At 39.7% G+C, this 21,454-nt stretch overlaps 2 protein-coding genes across 3 annotated transcripts in view; both read left to right on the top strand.

Moving 5' to 3' along the window:
* The window catches only part of npm1b (nucleophosmin 1b), a 38,476-nt gene extending 31,232 nt beyond the window's left edge, over positions 1-7,244 (top strand). Inside the window, exon 11 of the mRNA XM_031743012.2 lies at positions 5,303-7,244. Coding sequence (XP_031598872.2) covers positions 5,303-5,389 — 87 coding nt within the window. The 3' untranslated portion in view covers positions 5,390-7,244. The remainder of the gene's footprint in view (positions 1-5,302) is intronic.
* Positions 7,245-7,294: 50 nt separating this feature from the next.
* fgf24 (fibroblast growth factor 24) lies at positions 7,295-20,199 on the top strand. Of its 2 annotated transcripts, none has more exons than XM_039621277.1 (5): positions 7,295-7,436; positions 7,614-7,650; positions 12,141-12,309; positions 15,434-15,540; positions 17,266-20,199. In XM_039621277.1, exons 1-5 carry the CDS (start codon positions 7,405-7,407, stop codon positions 17,542-17,544), a joined length of 624 nt encoding a protein of 207 aa, XP_039477211.1. In that variant the 5' UTR covers positions 7,295-7,404; the 3' UTR covers positions 17,545-20,199. The 2 variants fall into 2 exon arrangements, with proteins under 2 accessions (XP_039477211.1, XP_031598850.1); XM_031742990.2 differs by having other exon boundaries at positions 12,141-12,318; positions 17,266-20,197.
* Positions 20,200-21,454: the final 1,255 nt, after the last annotated feature.

The following is a 21,454-nucleotide window of genomic DNA, read 5'->3' as shown; positions in this document are numbered from 1 at the left end:
CTTCTTTTTTCTTTTTTTTTTTACTTTACTAATGTATTTATTTGTCTTGCATGACACAAAGACAAATTATGAACATAATAGAAACCGAGTACCAACCCGAAACCTAAATACTTTTACTCTCATGTATCTTGTTTAGTTTATTTTAATGCCATCGTTTGAACAGTATTAGTGTATACAAATCTGCATGTTCAAGTTTAACAGTCATTTTGCAGCTTGCATGCAGTCGCAGTGCTGCAGAACACTATGTTAATAGTACAACAGTAGCTATAAATTGGATCATCAGCTCATGTAATATATAAAAATGAATGAACAACAATCCTTTTTTGTATGCATGTTTTATATTTGTTACCTTTGGACTAAACAAGAGAAGCAAATCCGAGCAATTAGGAACTAACATCCTATGATTTAATTACACTTTTACCTGCATAATTGATGTAGAAAGGATCCATCTGAAGTACTTCAGGGAATGGTTCAGCGATATCTCAGCATGCGTTGACAGTGAAACTGCATCAGTCATATTTTATCTTTCATTTCAGTGCAAGATGATGTAACACATCACATATTTGCTTGAAGGAAATGGTGTAGGCAAGAGCACAGACTTTAGCCATATCAAAAATGGTTGGGTGTGGATGAGTCCAGCCTTTTTCTCTGTGGGTGGAGGTACCAGCCTGCCTTCCTTTTGTACATTTTACATCTGGAATAGGTACCCCCCCTTTCCAAATAACATCTGCAGCTAAAAAAGCCAGACAGGTAGTTAGAGTTGATTGGTCATGGATGGATTTTCTCTCACTCTTTCTGCTCTCTCCTTGCCTGTTTTTTCCCTATTCTAAAAAGCCCAGAGGCTAGTATTTCACTGATTACAGAGTCGCCCCATTTGAATGGTCGTTTGTGCATTGTCAGAACAAAGGGGCAAGCGGCCTCTGAAGAGGTGCTAGACAGGGGAATGGATTGGGCTCAGCGATTAGGATGAGTGGAACTGCAGGTTCAGGCTAGCTTAGCACTGCAGAGACGGCACAAGAAGAGACGCCACTTCAGCTCCTGAAGATTCTTTCAGACAGAGGACTGTTCCCAGTGAAGCTCACATTTGAAAACAGACCAGCTTTAAAATATCAAAGACGTTGATTTTTAAAGTTGATTCACCAATGACACAACAGTGTCACTTTACCCCCAAGCTACAAAGCCGAAACTATCAGCAATCCTGTGTGCTAGAAACTGGAACACGTGTTTTTTTTTATTATTACTTTTAAACAAATCATTTATTCTCCAAATATTTTGAGGAAAAGCATGATATATTTCCTGCATTATATTCTCAGTTGTAGAAACTTGCGTTATACAAGTAGAACGTTGTAGGTGGTCTGGGTGGATTCTGGAAATTGATCTATTTCAAGTTTTATCCCTCTTGTCAGTTGTGAAAAGTTGCTCCATGATACTATTTTTTGATGGAGTCCAGCTTTAAAAACAGGTTTCCTTTTTAAGTATGTAAAAAAAATATTCTAACTGTAAAAACAGATATAATATTATTATTATTTAAAAATTATGTTTATTTCTAAAAGGCCTTGAACCTGATTGGGCTGCATAAGACCAGAGCGGACCAGCTACACCCAAGCAAGTCCTTTTTTTTCTTTTTTACACTACACAGTAATCAAATAAATGTTAGTCTGACAGGTTTCAGCTCTGAGCGCTCACCGAGTACATCTCCTAACCCTCCCAGCTTGAAGGTAATGAGGTAAAACCAAAATCAAATTATAAAGGTGAGTTTGGGTCACACTCTTGGTGGGCTTCCGTTTGATTAAAAAGTATCACCTTTTCAAAGCTGTTCTAAAGTAGATTTTTAATTTACTTAGAGCCTTTGTCTCTTTAATGGCATCTATAAATTGCGATCCATCAAGGGTTTAGGATTCGTTTAAACACGGCAGGGGGCCTAAGTGCTTTTAGTAGCTGTCAAATAACCACACATTTTGTGTGAATGAGTCAAACCTGGCCAGTTTGCGAGTCTCTAAGCAATTTTATGCCACATTACAAACAAGCAGCCCCTTAATTCGGTAATTGTGGCCATCCAAGAAAACAATTTTGAGGCTGTTCAATTCAGGGAGGAAAAAAAAATTAAAGAGCTGACAAGAAACACTTACATCATTTAACTTCCCAAACTTTCACCACTAGTCCACCCAGCTCTGAAGGCTTATTATGTCATTAAAGCACTCATATTGTTCAACAAAAGTCTGCGAACAGAAACACGACTTTTTGATTACCTTTGCTTGTCCAAGGGAGTTGACATTTATCTGTCAAACGCGGGCCAAAAACTTAGAACACATGAATTCTGCCGGCTGATTGTTATTCAACTGTAGGACTGTGACACATTTTGGCAGTTTGTCTTTACTAGGCAATAGCCAAAGAATTAATCCAGGCATGAATAGTTTAGTGAGGTCTTCAAAATACATGTAGTCACAAAAGGTTATAGCATATGTTAGCAACTAGCAACAAAAAAGCCCAAACTTGTGTTTATGTTTTTGGACAACTTTAGACTCCCCGCTGGATCGCTTTGGAGCAAATCATCATTAATGTCAAACAGGCGACCGAAGCTAATGGAAAAGATAATATGTTCGACATGTAATGTGGTGCGTGGAGATAATTTGTTGAAGAGCGATGCTTTCATTTTTAACCCTTACCTCCCACGGCCTGCACCCAAATTCTTGGGCAAGTTCTCTTCAAGGCAAAACCTAAATGGTCCTTAATGACTCCGTGCAAACAACGTGTGACGGGGGACAAATTACCAAAGCACTTTTTTTTTCCCTCCTCCTCCTTCTTCAGGTGATACTTGAAAGGTCTCAGAGGTAGAGCTCCCTGAACCCTCCCTCCTCTGGCTCCTTTCTCTGTCACCCTCCACAATGTCAAGGTGTCGCGACCCCTTTATGACCTGGAGCCACGTTAGCAATTGGACTTTGGGTAACCAGCAGCGGGGCATGATCACCAGTGTGAAAAAGGATGTTTGTGTGTGTGTGCGTGTGTGTGTGCAGAGGCGGGGGTAGGGTCAGCATACACTAATGGGGTGAGGCTGAGTTTTAGGGAGATGAGAGGAAAGGGGCCGTCCCATTTAGGTCTCACATGCTTGTCGGCCTGTGACTTCTAGTTTAAAAAAGGCTTCTGGGTGGCTTATATGAGTCAGTGGTCACCCCTCGGCATCAATCGCTTCACCTTGGGCACTGAATGGGACACATGCACCCCCTCGACACACACCACAACTACCGACCCCTCCTTCGTGTCCCGGGCACCCCTCCTTTCCTTTAAGTCAATATGTCCGTGTCAGAGATGAAAGTGCAAAGTGGGAGGGACGCGGAGGGGGTCCTGACACTAATGTAGTACATTGGGCTTCACTTACTGATCTGCCAAGTTCTTTTATCAAGCCTTAAATGGCTGCTAGGTTCCTTTGAACTGCTGAGCGCTCGCCCGCCCTCAGATGCCTCCTCCTTTAGCTTCAATGAGATATCCTCGGTGACATTCCCACAGTCTCGTTGCTGCAGACAGACACGCATAACTGCACGGAAGCAGCGAGGTTCAAATTCAAAGGTTTGAGAGGACTCTGGGAGTCGTCTAAGTAACATCATCGCCACTTTGTAGCCCCTGGCTAAAACAGCTCTCTTCATTTTCATAAAAATTGTAATAGCATTGACAAATTTGGCTGCAGTGGATTCATTCATTCATTCATTTCAGGCACCAGGCTTGAAAGCACTTTCATTGGCTGCCAAGCACAGCAAGGCAGGTAAACTAAGACCTTTACCTTGCTTGCTTGTTTTTTCTCACTCCCTCTCTCTTTTCAGCTAATCTGTGTGGGTAACCTTATCCCAACTCTTGAGTGGTTGCCCCCCCCACTCATCCCTCTTCCAAACCTCGTGAACTGGACTGAAACTTTTCTCCTCATTCACAAAGCTCTCTCTTGTTACACTTTTCCAGCGTCAACCTGCGTTGATTGATTTTCATGGTTTCATCAGGTTTTTTTTTCCCTTTTCTGTTTTTCCTACTGTTTCATATCAGGACATACAGTATCATTTCTTTTTTTTTAGGTACACCAACTCTTCTAACTGACTTTTTTGGTTCAGGGTAAATTCACACACGGATACAGTGATTAAAAAACACTTCCTGATGTTGTGTACGCTTTTCTTCGTTCCAAAGCAGCTCTGATCTGTTGGAGCATTGACACAACCTCTAGGGTTGCCGTTAAGTGTCTGTCTCTGGGACACTGACAGTGGATCCTTCAGGTCATATGGGTTTCGTAGTGGGGCCTCCGTGGCTCTGGTTTGTTCGTCTCATCGAGCAGATGTTTAGTTGGATTGGGGAAGTGTGAAATTTAGAGGTTAGGTTAACATCTTGGTGTCTTTTTCACGTTTCTCGGGATGTTCCTCAGCGGTTTTTGGATTGACGTGACCTGCATTGTCCTGCTGGGGGAGGCCGCCGCCATGAGCGACTGCTGTTACCATGAAGAGGGTTTCTTAATATGCAACAACTTTTAGTTGGCTTCTGTGTTAAAGTTACATCCACGTGAATAAAAGAGACAATGTTATAAATTACACATGTCAGTGGTTTTATCAGTGATCAATGTATTTTCCCACTTGCTTCAATTGGTATCTTTCTTTGGATTTTTATTTTTTTTACAAAAAAGTAGATAAATAAAAAAAATAAATTATTAATCTAAATTCTAAAAAAAATACAGAACATGATAAAAAATATTTTAATCTCAACTACTGCTAATACTGTGTGGGAAATATTTATTTATTTATTATTATTATTCTGTATTTCTAAGAGTGCATCATGTTTAGCACAATGTGTTCTTGTTTTGTGTCTGCATCCTTTAGCACCGTTTCACTTCAGTCTCCTTGTGCAAAAGTTGCATAAAACCACAGGTGGAAACAGATAAAAGTGTTGATAAGGTAATTGTGTGTTGAAATGAGGCATTGCAAGACCAGTGGAGTCAAATGATGGAACGTCAATAAATAATAAATTCCATGTGGTAAGTAAAACTTTTGGCAGAATTGGAAAACAAAATATTTATTTCGATTTACTTGAACTTTTTTGGTCTATATATTAGTTTATGTTTCTAGAATTACCTGCTGACTCCTGCAATTGGTCAGCTGCCAAAGTGACTACTAGACCAGACAAGTGCACTGCAGAACCATCACACAGTTGGCTTGTGGCCATTGCTTATTCCCATACTTGTAACACTGATGAAATGATAAAAGTCCCCTAAAAAGGGGGGGCCTTGCCTTTTTCCGAGAGCCAATAAAGTTTTTCTCCTTCTTGTGCTTCACAGGTGGCCACATCCAAGCCTCTTGCTCCCACCCCTCAGTTGCGGAGTTACAGTCATGCTCCGAGAAGTTTGTCGCAAACATGTGCTTAAGAGGCGATGAGTGATTCCACAATGCTGGCTGTATCACATTCAGTGTGATAATTGCTGTTTATCATCCTGCCTTTAAATCAATTGTCAGGTGCATTTATGTTTGACCTTTACAGAAATCAATGAGCAGCAGCTATTGTTTGCTCACACAATCCCAAAGCCCTTTATTTCTAAGGAAATAATCAAATTATGTTTCAGGATAATTACTATTTGCTCATTTTTTGGTGATTTCCCTCCCTAAGGCAGACAAGACTAAATTAGTCATGCTTTAAATTACATTGTACATCAGGTGTGTTAAAGGGATTTGTACAGTGCACTGTGGTTGACAGGATCAAGGAGTCTTGTTAGGCAGAGAGCCATAAATCACCGGATAAACCCACATTATCCATGCACTTGCAGGAAAGATACAGGCTTTTAAAAACTCATAAACACAATGTATTTTAAATTAAAGTGATAGATACTTTCCTGATAGAATTGTGACTTTTTTCTGCTGGCTGAAATTATAAGCTGGGGTTCTTAGTTAAACACTCATTTTCAATTCCCACTGAACTAGCTGCAGGGGACCCTTTGAAATTCCCAGCATGGGGAGTTATGTATGTGATCATTTAGAATCATTTTGAATATCAATGGGAGAAGAATCCCGAGGACCCAGTTTTAATGGGACAATAAGGGCCAGCCACAAAGGTTTTCTCTTTTTTTTAAGGCAGCATGCAGAGATGGACTCACTTTACAGCTACCAGCTCTGAAGTAAGCTACTCCCAACCACATTCACACCTCTCTCTCATTTAAATTCAGGGTAAGTTATAGCACATTACTGAAAAAATTCGAGACAACCTGCATTTGAATGCTGTCTGGGAGAGCCAGGCCAATACACAAACCATCCGCAGTTTAAAACGCACACACAACTTAAGGGACAAACAGTTTCTGTAACACTTAGAACGCCTCATTTCAGCTAACAACAACAATAATAATAATAATAAAAAATACAAAACCACTGAATCTACTTTTTTTTTTCAATTAAATACATAGAGTGCATATTAGATTGTCGGACTGGGTTATCTTTGTTCATGTGCGAATACACATTCATTCCGAAAAGTTCTAAAAAAAATAAATAGATCCAAATTTAAAGTAAATCAAAAAGCATATAATCTCTGTGTTCAAGTTCTTTGCGCAACGCTTCGCCCACCAAGCAGAAAAAAACCTTCTCCAAGATGATGGTCTCTCCAAGATTACCCTATCAGGTGCTAACCGCTGACATGTTTCCACCCACCAACAACAAAAAAGCCTCTCTGTGCCCAAATCTCAAGCCGCAGACGCACAAACACCACTGACAGGCACTGCTGCGCCATCCTCAGCTCCCGAACCTCTCCAGGGATCCGCTCCTGTTGCTACCGCTGCGATTCCTCAACATTTTTTTTTAATATAAATTGAGCTCGGATAAGTTTGTCCTCCCATATTAAACAACTTCGTTTTGGTGGACGGCTCTTTTATTTATCGCCACTTTCTTTTTTCACTCTTGCACTTGATAGCGTAAAATGATCCATGCAAGGTGTAGAAATCCACTACAGGTACGGACGGAGATGAGAAGCATGTGATCTCCGGAGCAACAACCTTCGGTTTGTGGGGTAACTTAGCTGTTGGTGCGCAAAACTGAAGGATACTTTTTTAGAGTGGTACTTTTGGAGAGGTCGTATACTGACTTTCATTCTTGACACAGACTTGCGGAGACGGTTTTTTTTTTTCGGGAAGTGAAGGAGACTGAGCAGAGAAGAAATAATCTTCTGGATAATTTCCTCCAACAAGGAAGCACCCAATGTTGCACTCCGTAACTCTGCCGCTGGTGTCCCGTCATCTGTCCTTACACTGGGATCCAGTCTCCTACTTACCCCCGGAGCTGTGTGCGTAAAATACGCACAGGGAAGCGAAACGGAGCGAGAGAGGGGGGCGATTTCGCCAACCTTTCCTGGGGCTAAATCAGTGGAAGCAGGTGTATTTCAGCTGTATTTCGGGAAGTCAAGATGTCTCTGCTGCCTTCGAGGTTCATATACCTGTAAGTATTCCACCTCTCCGTTTGCTTTTGCACACAAACCCATGCATTCTTACCAATAGAAGTCGCCAAACGCTTCATATTTCTGCATTGCTGTCATCCAGGTAGGCAGCGTTTATTTTTCACGTAATTGCCCGTGTGATTAACTCCCGTCTTCCCTTCTCTCTCTTCTCCTCTTAGGTGTTTACATTTACTGGTGTTCTATTTCCAACTGCAGGTATGTTTACATCCGTGTTTAATTACTTTTTGTGTGTATGTGTTTGTATGTCCCTGTGCAGCTTTTTTATGTGACTGTTGATTGTATCACGGTTATAGTTTAATTTCACGACGGTCTTTCCAATGCAGGACAGGAAATTCACGTGTTTTAATCTCAATACTATTTAGTTAGAATGATGAGGAAAAATGGCAAATTTCGGGTCTACTGCGTGCCACAGTAAAAACAAAAACAACAACACCACCACCACCCCAAAAAACAACAAAACAAAAAAACGTAGCCATACAGTAAACCACAAAAACCCCGTGAAACATCAGACACATTTACTTGATACTTCTCACGAGTATTACAGTAATGCATAATTAATGTTTATTCAAAATGTTCATTATTCACTCAAATCAGTACAATTATCCGGGCTACACCTTAATTAAACCCAATATTTGCAATTTGACATTCAAGTAGCAGTTTCGATATTTTACAGCAGAATTGTGTAAAAAAAATACTGCGATCCCTGGGGTTAACAGTTGTTCTTTGAACAGATGGCTCTTTTGGCGCTCAGCTTTTATTAGTTGCGCGTCTCACTTTGAACAGTAATGATTTGCAGGCACCCACTCAGCTAATTGAGTGCGCGCCGTGATTCACATAGGATGCAGTCAGCACACTCCTTCTCTCATAAAACTATCTGATGGGTTTGTTAGTATGACGTGGCCGACCATAATATTGCACACACAGTTGTTTCATATTAATTTCTCGGTGTTATTGTGATCTACGACATTTAATAAAAACAGGATACGCTGCCCTAAAAGATGCAGGTATCTCATCCGTTTTTTAAACAAACAGCTCTTAAAAAGTTGGCAACGTTTTAGTGTTTATGTAATTACATCTTTTAAAAGTTACTACATTTCTTTCTTTCTTTTTTAATTGAAGATAAAAACTATACAAAGAATAAGGAATAAAATTGCGACCTTTTTCAGGGAATAAAGGAGTGTTTGTTTGTAAACTATAAACAATACATTTTATTGGTTGCAGTTATTGCTGCTACGATCGCATTGTCCCAACCAGAAAACCATCAGCTTTTAGAGTAACTAGGTAAATTTCTTTGGGACAAAATGTAAACCAACCTAAAACTAGAAATTGCAATCTTAAAACTGTGTAATCAGATTATTTCAACAGAGAGATGGCAGTTGACGCATAAGTTGACCCCTCTTCACTTGACCCAACATTTTTGGTTATTATTTTTTTTTAATGTGAACTTCATGATGGTTGTGGTTTAAAGTTAGTCAGATGATAGCTACAGGTAAACAGAGGATGTTGATTAAGTGGTTTCAGTCTAATCATTTATCTTAGAAAATGCAGGGACATGCCTTTATCCTCCACTCCTTCTCAATGCTCCTCAGTATGGCTTAATGGCTCTTGCATGTCATGCTGTGGTTGTGACTTTACGAGGTAAAACAAAAGGAGCAACCGCATTTGGAAGTTAACTTTGAATACACTGCCAATGTCTGTCGGAATGTCTTTCTGTATGTGAGGGTGTGTGACCCCATCTGTATGTAAGTATGAATGTGTGTGTGTGTGTGTGGGGGGGGCAGATAGCAAGGTGTATCTTAGATCACTGCGACAACTTCACTTCCTCAGTGGAACTGAGTGCCAGACTTTTGAAGTTTCAACCATATCCGTTTTCGTGTTGTCTTTCAAGAAAGGAGACAGAGTGATTTAAAAAAAAAAAAAAAAAAACTGTTGTCGCTAGCATTCACCTCAGCCATGTGCTTAGGCTTGCCTTTCCCTTGACATGAAATGCAACTGTCTACCAAACACACCTTTATGTTTGTTTAGAGATGGGGAGATTTGGGATAAATCCCTCAGCAGCCCAGTTAGGCTATGTTTTGTTGTGCGTTCATTTTTTTTTCTTGTTCTTCAGCTTTGAGTTTCATATTAAGAAAGAACATTGACAACAGATGATGTTAATGTTCAGCTTTTAAACACTGTTGTACTTATTCTACGATAAGCAAGTTTGCTGGAACCACTGGAAACATGCTTACTTTTACACTGTTATGCATTAGTTACTGGTAATCCAGCCCCTAAGCCTCTATTTAACTAACTTCTTCACCTGAAATGGTGACACTTTTCTCCCCCATCAGTTTCTTTAACTGCTGTATCTGAAATACCTGCTTAACTGTTGATATATATCATTTTTCTTTGAGACACATACTGCGTAGAACAACAGACACTGAAACTTTCGTGATTCACAAATGTAAAATGACAAATCTTTCTCTGGAATTTCCATTTGTTTTGTCAGTTTTAATATGCAAATGTAAAAGCATATTTCCAGCCAGTAAGCAGACTCGTCTCTTACATCTTTGTAATCAACAAAGGCTTCAATCAGTGCCTTAATCAGCTTACAAAGATAAGCAGTTTCATCTCTGATAATCCATATCTCTTGTCAAAGAATGGCAAAGGGTTTTTCTGGAATACTCTTACCCTCCTAAGAGACCCTCTCTAAATCCACCCATCTCCATGGGACCTTCAACAAAGTCTGATACTGACAGTATTTTTCACAAGAACTGATTAGCCAGAAAAAAGTCTTTTTTATATGGATTAGTATGTTAGGTAAAACATAAGCTGTGAAGGATGTTAAGAGTTTGAGATGTGTTAGCATGGTGTGGTATCCTAGTACGAAGATAACAACAACTGCAGCTCAGAAAAATCAAGTTTAAACCTGAAATGACCCCAACAAACCCCAAATCTGCTTTGCAGTACAAGCCTCTGGTCCAGGTTGGGTTTAGCATTGTTAGTATTGAAGACCAGGGAATGTTTAGTTTTCAAAGTTTTCCAGAGGGTTCCTCTTGTGATTTATTTTGATTTCATATTGTGTTATGTACAGAAAAATCTAAATATATTCTAGGGTAGTGTGTAACATCATTGTTCTGTATTGTATCATGGAGGTTGTGCACTTATATGAAGTAACTGGTACCTTTCTGGGGGAAAAATACTAGGAATAGAATATTCTTATAGGGGCATAGTCAATTCTGTGACTAGAGACAGGAAAGCCATCACATGCCAAATATGAGTAAGCACGTACATTTGATTTGATTATCTTCAGCGTCTTATTTTCCACACTGTCTGATGCCAAAAATAATATCATTCGTGTTTCCTAAATGTCAGCAGACACAGAGGATATGTCACCGTTGTAGACCAAATATGCCATAACAAACAAGCATATCTTTCATATTTCAAAGGCCCTTTGAAATATGACTAAGAGGTGCTACTTAATCTGCACCTCATGACCTTTTTGGCAATTTAAAATGTTTACAGATTGATGAGTTGGTGCTCACACGTGTCTTTTGGTTTGGTTTATTGAGGTTAAACTGTAAAGCTGGGCTTCTTCAGTAGAACCCATGTTCGTGGACCACATCCGTGGGGCACGACTCATACGACACGTTTCAGCAGAGTGTTGTCGGAAGCCTCTTCAGAATCGCACCCAGTTTTGCGAAATTGTTTACTTTTTCCTCTCTGATTTTAAGGATTTGTTCGGTAGAGGCCATAATTTCCAATCAAGTTTGCTACATGTCATTCATTTTAGTAGAATAACAAGGACTCGGGGTATGTAATGTGTATATAATTAGCCACCTGAGAACAGCCACATAAAAAGCCATTACTGTGCAATTACGACACCATACAGCTGGGGAAATGGGATCTTGGCGTGAACTTAGATTCCAGGGCTTCTGAAAGTATACGTTTCCTCTTCCACGTGTTGAGTCATAGTCGCTTTTCTGAGCTGCCGCTGAATTCTGCAATTTCCTCTATTTTCATGTCAAGTCTAAATTGATTCCTAAACAGCTGACCGGTGAGTTTTGAGAGGCAGGTTTCAATGCGTTTTTTACAAAAATTCCTCCCACAAGAGAACTTTTATGGTTTGAGGTGCCTCTTTCCATCTTGTCCTCCGCCTGCTGCATTTCCTAATTTATGGACTTTACTTTGCCTGCAGGTAGATATTTGTTTGATGATAGTGCAACAGGTCTGGATGCTTCAGGTGTATAATTGCTAGTGGCTTGCTTGCTTGTGGAAATGGAGTACAGGTTTCTCAGTACTGCCCAGGGCACAGAATATATACTCTGTCAATATAAACCAACACTCAGTTTTCACTGTATGGTTTGCTCTTGCTCTGCGATTTTTACTCAAACCGTGACTTCATTAACATGTCTCGTAACATAGTTAGCAGCTTGTAAATGCATTGCATATAAAATGTGTCAGTTAAAAGCAAGGAGCAAAACACTAAAAAGCCACACCACAATTTCCAGGTTGTTATATGAGTTTTTAAAACCCTGGGGCAATTTCTTTTCTTTTTTTTTTTTTACACCAGGCCCATAAAATGAGCAGTACACATTACTATCAACACCTGTGCTGCGATGATCTCTCACCATCTGTCTCTCCTCCTCTCTGTTTCTTCATCTACTGTCCCTGTCTCTGTTTCCTCCTGTCTCACATCTGTGCAGGAATCGCAGCAAAGCTCTGCTGATTTCAGGTTTTACATCGAAAACCACACCAGAAACCCGGATGACCTGAGCCGGAAGCAAGTCCGGATCTATCAGCTCTACAGCAGAACCACTGGCAAACATGTGCAGATCTTGGGGAAGAAAGTCAACGCCAATGGAGATGATGGGGGCAAGTATGGTATGGGAGAACTCCTGTGCATCTCACTTGACACTTTAGCTAGGCTGTTATAATAGGATGAGAAATTACCTGCCAGCCAGAGCTTTTCTATCTCCACCAGCCACTTTGGCTGTTTACTACTCATTGTTTGTAGGTGGTTTTCCGTGCTCTGTGTTTGGCTGGCTCAAGAGAGGATGGTGACTTTTCAAAGCCACCAACTACAGGTTGGGGTGGATGAATACATACTGAAATTGCTGACTTTGCTGTCGATGTTTACTGCAGGATTTGGGTATCTGGGGCAAGTCTGTTTTTATCCTGTTGGATTCATACGTCAGCAGTGTTACGCTTTTTTTTGGGGTCTAATACAGACCAAGACTTGTTGGTATCTGATGGTGAAAATATTGTTTTCTGTTGGTGTCTGAGTTGTAAAATATAGCTTTTTGCCCTTTAAGGATTCAATCTCAACTTGGTTACTGTGAACTTCCATCATGCAAACTGGGGAAATCTCACATTTGCATTACAAGAAATCAAATTTATATATACGGTTAGGGAAAGCCAGGAGAGTTTTGTTCAGCCTAGTGGTGTAAAAGTGCTCACCTGAAAATCTTAAGCATTAAGTATGAAGATGTCAAAATACTTTTGGCAGATTGACCCAGTAATTATCACTGTTGTTATGTAAATAGCTAAAGTATTTCAGATAAAATCTTAGGCTTTTATCAGCTTTTTAAAGTGTTTTGTGTCTTTTCTTTCTTTCTTTTTTCTTTTTTTTCACGTGCACTTTGCTATTTAAGTTTAAAACGAGTATGGCCAATGACTAAATCGATGGTCAGTATAGCACCCTTTTGAAGTAGTAGTCCAAACGCAAAGCAGTGGGGCTTATGTTGTGCTTCCCTGCAGATATTTTGCTCATAACAGCTGACTCACGGCTCTAAAATTGCTGGTCTTGAATGCCTTTGAGTGAGTGTGTTCAGTCACAGATGCGCCGAGGCGAAGTTTCCTCACTGCTTGTTAGAGCTTGAGTGGAAGCAGATCCAATTTTTCCCATGAGGCTTTGCCAATTCCACCCTCCACCCCTCCTCCCATCCCCCCACCTCCTCCTCCCCATCCAGCTGCAGTACCTGGCACCTGTGAACTCCTTTGCAGCAATAATACTCAGTGAGATAACTCTCCTTACTCTAATTCATGCATAGTGTCTGAAGCTTCACATAAAGGGACCAAAATGCGCTGCTGAAGAAATATAATATATTGCTAATATACTCCTAAGTAGGTATCTCTCCAGTTAACATCACTGGCATTATAAATCTTCTTAGGTATTAATGTAGCATATTCATTACTTTTAGGAGACTAGACCAGTCATTTTCCAGAACAGTCCATTGTAAGTGATGTCTGCCAAGAGTGATGGCGGGTCATTGCAAAGGCTTTTAAATTGATAAAAGCTGCAATCTTGGATTAACGCTGACTTTTTCAGCTTTTTGAACAGGTGGCCTTTTGCTGAGGTCAAAATATGGCTGCAACCTGTATTATTCATATGGAAGCAAGGCAGAAAAAGTGCAGCATACCTCAGAAGCGAAGGGCTTCGTGGCTCACAGTTCTGCCTGTGTGTCTCTTTAACTTTAGAAAGTAGACGTTTGGCAAGTTTGTCTGTAACCTTTGTCATATTTTTTCATTTTCTTTTGATCTTCTGACTTTGCTCTGTTAAATAAAATACACCCTTTTCATGTTTTAGACCTTTTTTTGTTTATCCATAAAAAACTGGGAAGCATTGAGGAGTCCTACACTCACAAGGCTGCTGAGGGATTATTGAAGCACCCTGTTCATACATTCAGCAATTTTTAAGGTTGTGGATTATGGAGATTAGGGGTATTCAAGTGCTTATAGTGTAAATAAAAGCACCACATTCCCTCCTTTGTCAACTCAGTGCCACTTGTTAGAGGTATTGACAACAGTGAGATTCCTCCGAGTGTTTGCATTTCACTGTAACTATGACTCAAGGATCTAATTACGTTTATTGATGCCTTAAGCTGCCAAACTCTTCTTTTATAAAGATCAAACCATTAGTGTTTTCCCAGAAAAACTCAAGATAGGGGTTGGAACTGGGTCACAGACAAAGAACAACTTACAGTAAGGAGGGAAATATTGTTTTATCTGATGTTCTCAGTCTCCAGCATAACTGAGGTTGAATTTTTGGGTCTTTTTGTAAAAGCAGCTCACAATGAAAAGGCCAAGGTGTGGTTAAAGCTTTCCTAAATTTGCATTCATGGCAGTAGTTTCTTTCAGAATATTATTTTATTTGTGTGAAAACCAATCTTGTTGGACTGTTTTTTCTTTTTTAAGGATGTCCCTGCATATCTATTCGATGATAAAACCAAGTCCGATGTGCTATTCTTTAGATCCCAAATAAGACGTGCAAACAAATCTCTGGCAAATGAAGAATGAATAACTATTTCTTCCCTCACCTTTAAGACAGATTACCTACTACCCACTTTTCTCCCAAGGTTGGATTTAGGGGGGTGGAGAGTTATTTCTGCCCCCGAGCCTATCCCGTCCCCTTCGACTATTCTTTCTCTCCTCCCTTGAGTGCTACTGAATGGCTCTGTGTGTTAAACAAATGGATCATCTTAACTTTTTGATTGAGTGAGCACAGACTAAAGGGAACTTGAAACCTAATCTGGAGGGGCACATAACCGCTCCACAAATGTTTGGCAGATCTCTTTACTGGTCAGAGGGTGAGCAGAGACAAAGGTGACCTCGCAGGGGTTAACACTGGGGTGGCGGAGTGGGCATGGAAAACTAAAAAGGCTACCGAGATACGTTTTTAAAGTGGACTACTGAAGTGACAGTGGCATTGTTTTTCTGATGTGTATCATACAAGGAATTTTAAAATAATATTATACTTGAATTGAAATATTTTAACTGCATTTAGTCAAGAAAATCATCATTATTTAGCTAATGATCCCAATATTGTGTCCTTTTGTTTGTGTTTCTTTAATTAAAAAATAACAAAAGAAGTTAACCATGATTAAAAATGGTATTCTTACAGAATCAACTAAATGTGTTTGACTCCTTAAGTTATGTGTGCTACAAGACATATACATGGCATTAATTGGATGTGTTTTTCTTTTCTTTTCATTTGCAGCTCTCCTTATTGTTGAGACAGAAACCTTCGGGAGCCACGTCCGAATAAAAGGAAAAGAGAGCGAACATTACATTTGCATGAATGAGAAGGGCAAAATAGTTGGAATGGTGAGGAGATTTTGATTTTCACTTTGGTAATATTTAATGAATACGAATATTTTAAAGCGTGCACTTAATCCATGCTGAATCAAACGCAGCCTGGGATCTGCTTTCTCCTGCTGTTTTTCTACACCCTAACAAAACCTCTTTGATAACTCACAGCCATTCTTCCATTACGTAATCGGCCTACTCCTTTGACACTCGATCAGTCAATTACGGTCTGCAATCACCAAAATGCATTGAGAGACTAATAGTCACTTAGGAAGAATGCCATTGCAATTATATCACTTAGTCGCACCAGGTGGCCACAAGTGCAGGATGACTGCATGTGGCTCGGCAGATGACCATTTCAATGTGAAAAAACCTAACATTTGAAACTGTAACATTTTTTTAGAGCGTATGTACTGTTTCTTTAATAAATCACGTTCTTTGCATTGGTGCAACTGGATTATTTCACTCAAGTTTTCCCTCACTGCGGTCGTCTGCTAGAACTAAATTACGTTCCCATCAAGATTTCTAAATTGTCTTTAACCCAAATGCCAGAATTTGCCATGTTAGTGTTCATTTTCCTGGCCTCTGATTTGTCTGAAACCCAGTGATGTATTGATTTTGTGTCTGTCAGTATTTTACTGTTTTTAACTCTAAACCTATCAAGAAAGTGTTAATGAGGTGAGCCAAGAGCCATTTCCTCTAGACTTCTATGAGAATCAGAGGTGCAAACAGAGGAGTGCCCCCTTCTGGCCTACAGAGATTATGCAGGTTGAAGGCGCTTCGGCTGACTTTAGTTTTAAGACCTGGAAGCTATGTCCATTTTTTATGAACGTTATATGGTGTGAGAGCTTCCTGTGTGTCATCCTGTTCATAGCCATATGTAGTGTACTCGTATACCCATGCTATAGAGCTGGGAGATAGCTAGCTTAGCTTTGCATAAAAGCTAGATGCAACGAGATATAGCTAGCATAACTGAATTACAAGCTAAGCAATCCATCCAACTGCAAGATGTCACTGCTCTAAAAAGATGTCCGTCCCATAATATTCTGTAAAGCCAGATATTTAATTTTATCTGCCACTGCACCACTTTGTTTTGTTTTGTATGGATTAACTAAATGTGAGCTTTAGAGAAACTGTTAGATTTTTTTCTTATTACCCTTCAAATTTATATAGAACCCTTCTAAGCAGCAGTGAAGCTCAAATAAAAAGATTTTCTACAATTATTTAAAGAGTTCAATTTTCTCACCTAGTGAGAGCGCATTATTGGTAAAAATGGGAATGAGTCAGGTAACAGTTGATATGTTTACGCTTATCTAACATTAACTCTCACGTCACAGGGAGGCCTTTACACAATGGCCAACTTTTTTCACCTCCCAAAAAGCTGATTCTGTTAAACGTAACCTTTTCAGTGGGTGAAACTCATCCAAAACTCATCACTCATCCAAGTGACTTCTTCACTCTCAGTTGACTGCAGGTTTCCCCAACCTTATAAACAGTACATTCGCATAATGACTGAAACTAGCACCACTGATTAACAATTGTATTTTCAGCTGTGATTGAAACCGTTTTTGATCTGTGAGTACGTTATAACCATGTGACGGGAAAACTTAGATTGCAATACAAAACCACTCCAAACTGAAAAAGAGGAGAAAATGAGGTAGACTATTCAGAGGCCGCACTACTATATTAATAATTAGTGTCACATGATAACTTCCTCTGCATTCTTGTTCTTTTTTCTTTCAGCCTGATGGAAGGAAGCAGGAGTGTGTCTTTATCGAGGAATTCCTGGAGAACAACTACACGGCTCTCGTCTCTGCCAAGTACAAAGGATGGTACCTCGGATTCAATCGGAAAGGGCGGCCTAAGAAAGGCTCGCGGACCACGCAACGACAACAGGAAGTCCACTTTATGAAACGGCAGCCGAAGGGCAAGGTGAACCCAGTGCAGGAGTTTCGCTTCACCACAGTAACTAAGCGGACACGAAGGGCTCGGCGGTTAAAATCCAACGCAAAGAGGAACTGACAGGACTAATGGGACAGCTCTAGTTTTCCTCGTGGAGGAAAAAAACTGTACCTGAAAATCTCAAGCTTCTTAAAAGAAGACTTTTCTTCTGTAAAAGAAAGACTGACTAAAAGAACAAAAAAAAAAAGATTTTTTATTTTTGTATTTCAGGATGACTGAATATTTCCTAACTGTCGGATTCTTCTGGGTTGATGCCATTGAGCTAATGTGTCTGTCATGTTATTTATACTGGATAAACTAAAGGACCTCTGAGCGAATTCCTGTCATCGTGGCCCTCAGCTACATATGAACTGCAAGCTGAAGGCATGCTTTCTTTTTGACAAAAGCAGGAGCTGATGCAATGTTATAAAAATCAGCCAACTAGAGATTTATTGGAATACCTGTCGGTTTTTGTTTGTGTTGCCCCTGACAATGCGGATCCCATACTTTCCACTGGAATTAGAAACCATGGAGATGAAACGGAGAGAGGTGGCAGTTGCAGGTGACACTGTGCTGCCAGAATAACTGTGTAGCTTCGAGTGCAATATTTTACAGGTCTCTCTCTTTCTCGTCTTCTTTCTTTCCATGTGTGGCTCAGCTCCTAGAATGCGCGGAAGCCTCCAAGTACTGTGTGAGATTTCCATACAGCCTGAGATTCAGCTGAAACCCAACATGCTTTGACTAGTCAAGCGCCAAACGTGGCTTTTGTTCTGTTTAAAGACTGAAAAAACAACACAAAAATATAACAGCTGATGTGATACATAAATCCACACTGTCTTCCAACTTCATTGCATTTGAGTAGGGATCTTAATCCCTTTCATCTCCCCTCAGACTGCATCTTTTACGGCTCTTCTTTGCATGGGTTAGAGCTGTTCCACAACAAAAAGCTGCCTTGATTCTTTGAATCGGAGCTACTGTCTGGGGGCTGATGATGACTTCCTCTACCTCCTTGTTCTTTTGTTTATCTTCACCTACACGGACTGTCTGCATTCGGTTGATTTCAGGAACCTTTCTGTTGACTCATTTTCTTTCTCTCTCTGCCTCTCCTCAACTCTCTCGCTGTCCCAAAATCATCTTTTGACTGTGAGCTCATCTTCGCTCCTTTCACTCTCACTGGAAGACAGTCTCCAAGATGCTTTTGGGAAGGCTTAGCTTTATGCAGATCAGTCATCCATGGATAGGAATACTGTACATAATACACTCCAGATCACCTCATAAACTCATATTTAACAATTAAACAATTTCCTCAAAAATCCAGATGACCAATATGTCAAGGATCCAGGGAATACTTTCAGCAGCATGGTAGTTTTATTTTGTTTTCAAATCTGAATCCTAAAGGGAAAAGTCTGCTTTTATTATTATTTTTTCTCACTGACAACAAACTCCAGCCTCTTATCACCCGTAGTATGTATTTACCTGCTGTCAGGCAGGTTTTTTGTATGAGTTGCTACTAACAACATGACACGTTTATGATTTTTTTTAAAAAAACAAATGTAAGCAAAAAAATAATTTTATGACTATTATTAAGATATTTATTGCCTCTCTTTGTAAATAAAATGTGAGTTTTATTTGGCCTCTGTTAATAAAATGAGGAGTATATTTTAAAACCGACTTATTTTATGTCTTTATTGAACTCTGAACACAGGTATAAATGTCTTTATAGCCTAATTTGAGACAGATTTTTGAGATGTGCACGCTGACTATCATACTCCCTGAAAGTGAAATCACTCCAGGTAGGGTTTGGATGAATAGAGTACATTCCCTTCTCTGCATACTGCCAAGTTATGCATTTTTATATACAAACCCAAAGCGTGAGGACTGCTTTTAAGCACAGTGATTTGAGAAAGGCCACTGAAATATTTCTCAAGTTTTTTTTATATCATTGTGTGTGGCAACTGGAGTTCAAACACCTGGTGCTTTAAAAAAACAGATTTTCTTTTAACATTTAGGAAATGGTGTACTAAAGTTTTTCCACCAAGTTATTAAGGTTATAAATCAAGATTTGATGAATTTTTCAATCATAGCTAAAGTGAGTGGTGAGACAATTACAAATATTTTTGTCACAAGACTAAAGAACTTGATCAGGTATGAGACCCCAAACAATCTTTGAGTACTTGCAGTGCAGCCTACTTTGATTTAAATGCTTCGTCCTCCAAACAGTAAGCATGAAGAGGTAAAAGATGGACAACTTTGCATCTGTTAAAAGCACTGAAAGAATGTGGGGAAAGCATGTCTTATAATGCTGTGTGCAGGAATGATGTTTACAGTAACCGTCAGACTGAAAGATGGCGGCTTTGAGGGGGAAAAAAATACTTTTGTTTAAATTCCTTGCAACGCTATCGGCCCCCCTCCCTTTCACTCCACTCTGGTAGTTACCTCCAACACATCCAGAAGTTCCCCCATTCCGTCATGGGATTTTGAATGTCTGGCCTGCTGCTTTTAAAGGTGGAAACATAGTGCTTGAAGTGTGACCCTGTTATGTGCCATTAACATAATGGATCAGCACTGAAGATGGTGCTTGTCTTTGGGGGGATGGAAGGAGGTATCTGTAGGATTTTGAAGAATGTTTTATGCCCTTTATCTTGTCTTCATCTTCTTTAACTGTGTATTGTCACTTTTGTAGAGGAATGATGACTTTACTGAAAGGATCAGAAACATGCAGCCAGAGTACATACATTGTACACTGAAAGATTTCAAGTGCCATAAATAAAAACATTTAATTCACTGCTTCCTGTTTAAATCGCCAAAGTTCTGTCCTGCCAGTCACTTACTGCAAAGATTTGTTACTCTAGAGGACTGGGAGTTAAAATCAGACTGGTAGATGTTTGAGGAATTTAATCAATGCAACTTTTGAAACCCTGCAAATTCTATTTATACAAGCAACAAGTTTTTCTTTTTTTTCATTCTGCATACTTCAAACTTGACCAAGCACAGCCAAAGTGCATCTGGGTATATTGACATTTAAACGAGAGCCGATGGTTTCCAACATGGCAGCCCATTCGCAATAAGGAGATGACATTTTTGCATAAGCCTCCCGCTAGGCTTTTCTCTGACTCAACCTTTGATCGTTGGAGGCTAGATGGTCTTGGAACTGGACCAATAACTTCAAAATGAAACATAGAATTCCCTTTTGCAAAGCCCAGCCCCTTTTCAAAGGAGGTGGAATCTTTAAATGCAGTCCTCCTTGCCAAGTAGTTTATATTCTATTATTAGAAAATCTCAGCACACTGAAAATGTGCACAATGGATACAGTATGACCAGAAAGCAGAGTCAACGTAGAGAAAAAACTTTGTGGTTCTGAATAAATTATACAAATTTTAGTGGAACAACCAAAAGTGGTCCGATGGCCTTGAGATCAGCAACCACACACTTAACAATTAGCCCTGTCAACAGAAATTTCTCCTATTTGAGACATGAAACAAGTTTTGTCTCGATGAATATTACTGAAATTGTCCCTCAAGGTCAGTGAAAAACAAAACTCTGAAGCCAAATAAAACAGTATTCAACCTATAATATACCTTGTGTCATTAAATGTAGTTTGACATCACGTCATTTACTGTCAAAACAGGACTGCTGCTAACGCCCGTCTAACTCATGCTAAGCGCTAACCACACTTGACTGAACTGCCTTTGTGACTGTGAAATCCACAGGGGAAACCCTCTCTGTGATTCTCAAAGTATTTTTGAATACATGGCTGAGTTGTGTTTTTACAGGATTACAAATGTGCTTACTGTACATACAGTTTCTGGAAAGCCAGACCTCTTCTCTGTTCTCCTCATAACAACATGTGGCCAGCATGTTTTGAATAAGAAGGGTCAAAAATAAAGGTCAGTATGTATACTATGTCAGCCTTATTATATTTTATTTCAAGTTCATATGAGGTGATTTTTAAAGTTAGCGCAGTGGTTAAAGTCCCTATCCACATTTGTGG

Source organism: Oreochromis aureus, linkage group 2, assembly GCF_013358895.1.
Source record: "Oreochromis aureus strain Israel breed Guangdong linkage group 2, ZZ_aureus, whole genome shotgun sequence".
NCBI classification, from domain to species: domain Eukaryota; kingdom Metazoa; phylum Chordata; class Actinopteri; order Cichliformes; family Cichlidae; genus Oreochromis; species Oreochromis aureus.
This window is presented reverse-complemented; position numbering and strand designations above follow the sequence as displayed.